The sequence below is a fragment of the Rhagoletis pomonella genome, unplaced genomic scaffold (assembly GCF_013731165.1).
Source record: "Rhagoletis pomonella isolate Grant_MI unplaced genomic scaffold, Rhpom_1.0 Rhpom_scaffold_00015, whole genome shotgun sequence".
In the NCBI taxonomy this organism is placed as follows: domain Eukaryota; kingdom Metazoa; phylum Arthropoda; class Insecta; order Diptera; family Tephritidae; genus Rhagoletis; species Rhagoletis pomonella.
The window spans coordinates 3,622,736-3,632,635 of NW_023458569.1; the positions used below are offsets into that span (position 1 = coordinate 3,622,736).

General features: G+C 33.6%; 1 protein-coding gene across 7 annotated transcripts in view; it reads left to right on the top strand.

The window, feature by feature from the left end:
* The window catches only part of LOC118749382 (transmembrane protein KIAA1109 homolog), a 556,935-nt gene that overhangs the window by 103,415 nt on the left and 443,620 nt on the right, over nucleotides 1–9,900 (top strand). For all 7 annotated transcript variants that reach the window (XM_036484182.1, XM_036484183.1, XM_036484184.1 and 4 more), the window contains exon 4: nucleotides 3,855–4,312. In XM_036484182.1, the coding sequence (XP_036340075.1) occupies nucleotides 3,855–4,312 (458 nt within the window). The remainder of the gene's footprint in view (nucleotides 1–3,854; nucleotides 4,313–9,900) is intronic.

Sequence of the window (9,900 nt, forward strand, 5' to 3'; positions counted from 1 at the left end):
AAAAAAATAAAATAAAAAATAAAAAAATAAAAAAAAAATAAAAAATAAGAAACTAGGTTCGTTCCACAGGATTTGAACCCACGTCCAAAAAGTCGGCAGTCGTAGTCGCACCCGTTAGGCTACAGCATCTGTTGAGAAAACATGGAAAAATACAACCTTCAATTCATTGTCTCTATGGAATTTTCTTCGTTTTTTTCGTCTATTTTACCCCTTAGCCCAGAAACGTTTCATAAAGACAATCCTCTTGTTTATATGTGTCATATTTTTCTCTGTGTGCGTTTTTAATTTTTCTCTCTGACATTAGGAGTTTTTTTTAAAGGACTTTGAAATTTCCAGGATATGATTGAATAAAAAACTGATTTCTAAAGATTTGGTGCATTGTAGAGCAACAATATGGGTATCAGTTAAAAGGAAAAACTCTGTAGAATTTAAATTTAATTTTTTGTTGCACCATGTTGAAAATTTCATTTTAAAACTTTATCCTTGAGTATCCTTGGAAATCTCCAACATTTATTTTTGAAAAAAAAAAAATATATGTCAAGGACTAATATGTAAACTACCACTACCTCGAATTTGGCCCTTCTACCTTTATTAGTTTTAGATATAAACTATATATATATTTACACTTATCTTTATAAGATATTGATAGTTACAATATACATAAATGAAGATATTAGAATCATTACACTGTACAGCACTCCGCTGGGTATTAGACCAAACCAATTTTTTTAAGAGATTGAGTCATAGGTAAAAAAGTGATTTCTCCGTTTTTCGAAGTTAGCCCCCGAAATCGCGATATTGGCCTTCGAAGTTCGAAATAGAATCTGTGGTAAAATCTTATTTTTTATTGTTATATTTAAATAACAAAAATCTAAAAATACAGTCGTAGACCGCCTTTTGTTCTTATTTAAAATTTGTTGCCCTTTTTTGTTTTTTCTACAAATTGTTAAACTTGGGTTTATATGGGGTTTGTCTGAGAATGAACTATATTTTAATTTAAAATTATTAAAAATAAATAAATAAACATACATAAGTGGCACATAATATCAGTGCTTTAGATATGACCGATACTGTAATATATCATACGGTCAGTTTGTTCTTTTAGAGCGTATACATGGTTCCAAAATAACGATTCCAGTATCTTCATTTATGTATATTGTAACTATCAATTACTTATAAAGAGAAGTGTAAATTTTTTTTATCTAAAACTAATAAAGTTAGAAGGACGAAATTCGAGGAAGAGGTAGTTAACATATTAGTCCTTGACATATATTTTTTTCAAAAATAAATATTGGAAACTTCCAAGGATATTTAAGGATAAAGTTTTAAAAGGCCATTTTCAATACTTATTCGTCCTGGTGCACCCAAAAATAATTTTTTTTTCTATTCTACAGAATTTTTGCTTTTAATTGATACCCATATTGTTATTCTACAATGCATCGAATCGATAAAAGCAAAATTTCGGATGAAATATATTACCTCAAACGAAACATTTGAAAAAAAAAACATTTTTTAAGTTTTTTTTTATTTTAATCTTCAATCGTAACCATATTTTAGGCTTGCACAAGATTATTTATAGAATAAAAAATCGTGTAAAACTCTTCGTCAACGTGAAAAATTAAAACAATGGGTATGTAGATACTATCGGATTCTGAACAGGAACTCCCTGGAATTTTTCTCTCTTCTCCTTTTCCTCCTATCCTGAATAAAAATTCCCTGCGGATTTTTTATATTAAGTGGCGGAGTTGAGTATCAAACAGCTCTTGCGAAGTCTGATTTTCTCCTTCCAAATTTTCGGGGAAAATGCTACTTCCTGGGAGTTTATTATTGTAGGATTTCTTTCTCGGGAGAAACAAATTCCCGGAGAACAAACTCCCTTGGGAGTATTTAGAATTGGGCTCTATGAATGTATGTATGTATGTCAAATCGAACTTGCTGATACTACTATTTGTCTATTTCCGCGGTGCACGTATGTAGGAAATTTCACTTTCTACTGTGTAACCAGAAATTTGTTTGTGCATAAAAATATTAATGACTTGAATAATATAATAAAAATTAAAAAGTTAAGTTATTAAATTAAAAATTAAAAGTTTACTTCTCCATGCGCCCTCGCTTGACTTGAATCGTGCTTGCGAAGCAGTCAATGGCCCTGTGAATATTCTTCGAAATTATAGAGAAAATGCTGACACACATTTTTCTGATATATTTTCAAAAGTTACCGATATCGCTAAGGAATTGGATTTTGACATTGTCCTTCCTCGGAGAGCGAATAGACAAAATTTTCGGGCTAATTATCGTGCGTCTAACGCTGAAAATTATTATCGAAAGGCAATATTTATACCGCTATTGGACAATATTTTGCTCGATCTCCGAGAGAGATTGCCGAAAGAGTCATTAAACATTTTTGATTTGAACTTATTACTTCCATCTAAAATTGGGGAATATAATACGCCTGACGGAAAAAATAATGCTATCGAACGTGTAAAATCGCTTGGAAAACGATACGAACTTTTCTAAGGCCATGGTTACGCCACCAATTTCGATTGGCAATCACCGTGCAATTGTTGTTATGCACAGCACGGAGTGAGAGAATTTTCGAAATCGAACAGCCTGCACGATTTGCTGGGTGAACGGAACAGCCAGCACGCCAATTTTTCAGGGTGGCAATACGCTATTTTGCGAAAAAGTATTAGTATTAAATATTAGAATAGTAAAAAATATTTTATTATTATTATTATAAAGTAGATATTAAAAAAAAATATTATAAAAATTAAATATTAAAGAAAGAAAAAATATTAAGTTGTTCTTCCATTTTTCATTTTCCGACTTCAATTTTGATGCGTTTTTAGTTGCATTTTTACTTCAGTGCTGCCATTGTGTGCGAAATTGTATGAAATGGAAAAAGGCATTTCTTAAGAAGCAACCCTGTGCTCGCCAATCAGCAAACAGAGCGTAACCACTTCTCACCTATCATCGAAATTTTTCTGTTTTGATTGCCAATTAAAATTGGTGGCATAACCACGGCCTAAGAAAAAGACGGTATCAATTTGGAAGGAGAGTATAAAGTGTGGTTGGAACGATGGACAAATAAGGAAAGCGAAAAGCCATTCCCAAAATCAGCAGCAGAAGTTCTTGGTTAATGCGACAAATATGCTTTTCCATTGATTAACAAACTTCCCCGCATTCTGGTCACACTTCCAGCTAGTAACGCTACTTCCGAAAGAAGTTTTTCAACCCTTCGCCGGCTAAAAACATGGTTGCGTAGTACCATGAATGAAGAAAGACTGATAGGTCTAAATAGGTCTAGCACTTTTACACGTACACTTCGACATTGAAATTGACATGAAAGGATAATAGAAAGATTCGCAAAAGGAAAGTGCAAAATTGAATTTGCAATTTAAATTATTTCAATAAAAATTCTGAATAAGTTGTTAAGTTACTTAATTACATCCTTTATTTTACCAACATTGGAAGCAAGAAATAAGTATTTATATGTATGTATATATTACATTAACAAACCCAAGGTATAACTTTATAACTGTTTTTTTTTTTAAATAGTACATGCAATTGTTTTATTAGACCTTGCACCAAATTCACAAAATGAAAAGTAATATTATATCCCAAAACACTTTACTTCACACTTCATAAAAAATACTCCAACCTATATTTGCATGAGAAATAAATTAGGATTAGATGCCTGTAATTTAACGTTATTTGACAAGTTGATCCCAATCAGGCGAAATAAGGGGAATAACCCTGTTATTCAAAAAATTAGATGCGACAGTTATTATTTGATACGCTGTACATATGTATGTATGTATCGCAAATACACTGTTTCATTATTATAATATTAGGTGTCTCCCATCCGCCTGGCCAACTGTAATTTGCATGGGCAACGTGTTAAGTCTGGAATCTCAGGATTGCTGCCATCAATATTGCTGCGTGTTTTTATGAATAATGGCAGTTCATACTCAAATCTAACAAACTCTTACAATACTAACACTACTGGCAGTAACCGTTCGGGCAAAATGCGTCGTTCCGAACAAGATTCAATAAAATCTGAGCATAAGCAGTCACAACAGCACATTTGCAAGCCGAAACGTAGCTCGAATTCATTTTCTCAGCGACGTGATTCACGTGAAGAAAGTAATAGAAAACTGCGTGATAGTTTTTCAGAGACTAAACGCGCCGTCGACACTGAGTTCTTTGAAAATTGGGTAGAGGTTGGCTGTAGTTCATTGGGTCCGATTTTACTGGAGGGCGCATCGGCTCTACCTATACCTGATCATAAACTACATATCGTGCAAAATGAGTAAGTTTTATAAGATTGTATTTGAATGTACATTTACTTCTTCTGTTACTGTACCTTTCCAGATAACATTTTTCAATACAATTTGAAATTTGTTTTTCTATGACTGACATTCTAGTCATACGAACAAGTTCTGCAATTCACTTCCGAGTGAATTTCAATCAAAGCCTCTTCGAATTCAAATTGAATGGAGTTGAAATTTACTTGGAAGTGAATAGCAGAACCTGCCCGATGACATGTTTTGGTTGAATATACCTTGATTAAAATCAAGATATATTCAACAAGGTAGAAGTGACAATGGGCCGCATGAATAAAAACTAATAATTGCTTTTCTTAAAATTTCATACCAAACGGCCCAATAAAATAAAGCTCTCTTTGTAGCTGACTATAGTGTCAGACAATACAAAAAAAAAAAATTTTGGAATACGATTTGAAACATAATTCAATAATTAAAGGTACTGGCCCAATGCAGGCTTGCTTCGCTCCGAGAAGTGTCAAAAATTATTTGGAACATACAAAAATGTATAAAGGCTGGCCAATTGGCAGCTTTTCTTCACTTGCTTTAAGCGCCTCAAAGTTTTAAATTGACAAATGTTTTATTTGAAAGCGTTTTGTAGGCTTTTGACAAATAGGCATGTTCCTGTTCAAAATACATAAATTCAAACAAAAATTTGCTTGCTTAATTTAAAAAAAAGCAATTCGAAATCAAATTTAACATATCGTTATATTATAATAAAAAATTGCAAAGCTCACTTTTACAAATTTTACACGAGAGGAAAAAACTTCTTATAGCTCTTTTCTTCAAGTAAATCGCTTTTTTAAGTTATAGTTTTTTTAGTAACTGTAGATATAAATATGTATGTGTCATTACTACCAGTTCTTTTAAATACAAGCATTATTTCGGATTCATTTAAAAATAAATCTGAAAGTTTTTGATAAATCTTCTAGAGTTTTATAGGAAAACAATAATTAATGTTAAGGGAACAGACATTAGCCCTGTTCGCGTACGCACTATCCAGTAAATCTAATTTACTAATTTTACTGGTTTTTTACTGGATGCCGTTTTCGTAAGCAAAAACTTGCAAGAAACTAGCAAAAGAGGGGAAATTGAGAGAGCAAAAATGATAGCTAAACTTGCAAGTTTTACTGGATTTTTACTGGATAAATTTTTACTAGCAACTATTTGCTAGTAAGAAAAACAGCTGATGGCGTGATGCTTAAAGTAATTCACATTAACAAAATAATTGTTTGTGGTGCTTTTAGAGTTGCAATTGACAAAATAAACCTATTTAAATATATAATAAGATGGAAAATATTAGTTTTCTAAGAAAATCGCATCGGAAAATAACAAATTAATCAGCTGTTCATAAAACTTCTTGCTGGTTTCGCGTTTTCGTACTTTCTTGCATATTTCACTCATTGGGAGTAAATATTGGCTTACTCTCCGAAATTTGGTTACTGGCAAGTTACTGGATATTTTTTGCTGGAGAATACGAAACACACAACTATTGACTTTTCAACCAGACAGCTGGTTACTTTGACAGCGTTTCAAGCCGCCATTCGGCCAAACAAGTTTTCCAAGTAAATCAAAGCAAATTAAAGTTAGCAAAGCGAGCAAAGCAAGCCTGCATTGGGCCAGCGCCTTAAAGGTTTGCTCATTAGTGACATTAGAGTTTTGACACTCCCTTAGCTCCCTTACAAAAGCTTTGCACACACACACGAACCCACACAGTGCCTTGCTAAGGTAGCCGATTTTGTCAAGAGGAAGCGAGAAAACTGTTTTTTGAGCAAACCGTTTATTATTGAGTCATGGATTTGAAATACTTTCTTGTATGTTTGACACTTAAAAAATCGAGCACTGTCGAAATGACTTCCGCCTTGTTGAATATAGTAATAATAATAATTCTAATAATAATAATAATAATTATACTAATAATAATAGACTGGCGCCTACACAATATGTTTGGCCGAGCTTTTCCTCCGATTTGTGTTGTGTTTGTTGTCACTGCTGCCTACATGCCTACATCGATCTTATATGTCAAAGCAAAGACTATCAAGCAAAGCGAAGAAAGTTGTATGTGAATCAGCCTTTAAAGGTATTTTTGTGTTCTAACTCTCTCCCAAAACTCTAATGGCCTCATTTATAAAATATATTTAAAGAGCTTTATGAAGTAAGATTTTCAAACAAATTTCGATCTATGAGCATTGTTTATTTTTATTTTTTTTTTTGAGTGTGGGTGTTAGCTACATAATAAAAATACAAGTTTAAACAGTTAATTTTTTCGCGTTTTAAAATTGCGTTTGCTTATACATGCACATACAGTGACGAGCAAAACTGTAACATGATGTAACACTTTTTATTTCAGCCACCGCTATCTTTCCAAGTTCTAACGACTTTTATACTTTTGTTGTATATTCTTATTCCTACACCTCTACTCCCTCTCTCATAAAGATTTGAAGTCAATCCAACAACAATAATAAAACCAGCAGGCAAAAATGTAAATTGAGGCAAATGTTACAGTTTTGCACTCACTCTCAATTTTTTCATTTTACAGTTTTCTTTTTCTTAGGTTGGAAGTCAGATGACTTTTTTCTGTATTGTAATTTATTCAAGAAGTGATTACCAGTAAATAATATGGTTAATCAGGAAACATATGTAAATAATAGATTTGCTGCGGAAACGCGGGACCGTAGGAAAAGTGGCAAAAAATTTTGGAATTTGCTACTTGGAAATGTTTAGACTGGGAAAAAAATATGGCCTAAAGTGTTCCCAAGGACTAAGGAAGTCTGTCAAAAAATATTATGGTCCGATATCTTGTGAATTTAGTAGCAAGTAGCGCTGCAGCCACTATTACAGAAGCGCTTAAGGTATTAAAATTGAATGCAACTCAGTAGACAGCGAGGCGAAGAATTGTCAAATTGAACGCAAAGGCATAATAAAAGAAGAAAACCCCATTTTGATCAAAATACATATGCGAGAGTGGTAGCATTTTGCCGAATCGCACGACCGTTGCCTATTGTGATATGTTAGGCCTTACAGAATGCAATAAAAAAACAAATTTTTAAGATTTAATTGAAGGTTAGTTGGTCTGACAAGACTAAATTAATCGCTTTCAATCAGATGGCCGGGCATGGTATTGGATCAAAGGCACAAATTAAGCCTAAGCGCATCATGTAAGGCAAACTGTGAATCACAGTGGGCGGTTAATATTAGTTTGGGGTTGTATTTCAAAAATATTGTTGGTCCGTTAGTACGCATTATGCGTAAGGAACAGTATCTGTTCATATTTCAACCAAATTTGCAAGATGTAGTCGAAAAATGAGAGTTTCTGCTCAAGAATCACCCAAAACATACTGCATATGTTCGCAGAGACTGGATGCAAAAGCAAAAATTTGCTATTTTGAAATAACCTCCACAATCCGCGGATATGAATCTCGTCGAAAATTTGCGAAATCAACTAAAAGCGCAGCTTACTAAGAATGCAAGTCCGTCCAATGGAGTACATGAGCTATGAAAGCAAACCAAGGATATATGGGAGGCTATACCCCCGCAATTTTTTTCAGAGATACAAATAAGGTATGCCAAATTGCATCCAGGAACTAAAAAAAGCAAAAGTATACTGAACATTGTGTTAACAACTCTTTTTTTTCGTGACAAAAAGTTAGTAAAAATATATAAGTGCAAAACTGTTACATATGCCTTAATTACATTTTTGTCTGCTGGTTTTATTATTGTTTTTGGATTGACTTCAATTCATTCGCAGAAAAGTATGCGTAGTGAGTAGACACACACTCGGTTTCGCTGCAATAAAATAAAGTTTATATACATATAACCGTCACTTTAATTATTGAACTTCGTGGGAGTTCTTTGTAAAAATAGTCTGCAACCCATGTATACAAAATCTGTTTAAAAGTTGTGCTGATCTTGTATCTATTTTGCATAAAATTAAAACTATTTTGCGTCTAACATTAACATGGGAACGAGAACAAAAACAACACGGCAAACAATTTCTTCTTCTTCTTCTCTACATCTCACTCCAACCTTTTCTAAGGCTGCTAATATTGAGAGCCCACCAGCAGTTTCAAGTGAGATTTCGCGTTTAGAAACAAAAATGCTGATCTGGAAGGAGAGCATTGTGGAGCAGTTAACGGAGCGCTTAAGAGAGTCAGAGCAGCGGGTTCTGCAGAGGTTTGGTGAGTTGGCGGCAGATATCACAAATTTAAAGCAGAATTACAAAATAATTGAAGACAGGGTTGAGTTAGCTGAAAGCGAGTGCCGGCATCTTCGTACAGATCTAAATGCGTTAAAGATGCAATTGCACGAATGCCAAAATAATGCCGTGCTGTCTGATTTAATAGTCAGTGGAATTCCCCATACGCCAAATGAAAATTTAGGCGAAGTCTTCGCTAAAGTATGTCGAACGGTCCAGTTGAACGTGCCGTCAATACGCACTGTCTTTCGCATTCGAAAGAGCACAAATAGTAGCTCACCTATTATTGTGAAGCTCAACTCACCTAATGACCGCTCTTTGCTTCTAAGAGCAATTGCAAACTTTTGTAAAACCAACAAAAGACCTATAGCTCTCCGTGAAATTGGGCATAATTTAGATGGCAAGGTATTTGTACATGAATGCCTAACAAAGAACAATCGCGAGGTCTTACATGCATGCACTGCAATTAAAAAAACAGAAGCGACTAGCTACGGTTTTCTCAATACGTGGAGATGTGTATGTGCGTACTTGTCAACAAGGTGAAGCTGTAAAAATTAGTGACAAAGAGAGCGCTGACCGAATTGCAGTAAACAACTAAACAAGCAATGTTACAGAGTTATGTTAAGCCATGCAAAGCGATGCTTTACACATTATTTATTCTTAGCTCTTTTTCATTTTATATTGTTATTGTACTGACCTTATTTATCTATATTATTTGACTCTATATTATTTTACTCTATATTATTTTACTCTATATTATTTTACTCTCTTTCTCTCTCTTCCCTTACTACTTTGTTGAAAACATCTTGCTTGTTTGCTTTGCCTTTGGATAAACTAACTAAAGATGGTGCTGACAGTGGGCATGTGAGGTGTATTTTAAGGCAAATTTGTGAAAAACATAAAGCGTTTAATATGTGCCATCTAAACACCCGTAGTCTTACGGTTGAAAAATTAGACTATCTTAATTATGTATTTGCTGATCAAAATGTTGATTTAATTTGCGTTACCGAAACTTGGTTCAGATCCCACGTTGATGATCATTCATACTCATTGGGTAACTATGTATTATTACGAAATGACAGAAAAGGTAATATTCGTGGTGGTGGTGTTGCTGTTTATTGCAAAGAAGTTTTAAAACCTAAAGTTATTTATCGTTCTGATGATTCAAGTGAGATTGAAAGTATTTTTATTGAAATAGGTGACACTCCAACAAAGTGTTTTGTGGCTTGTCTTTAACACCCTAATAGGTCAAATGATCTAACGAGCTTATTTCAGAAATTATCTGAATTTTCTGTCGAGTATGATCACGTTATCATATGTGGAGATTTTAACATTGATCTTCTCAATAATGATTCTCGCAGTAAAAATATCGTAAATAAT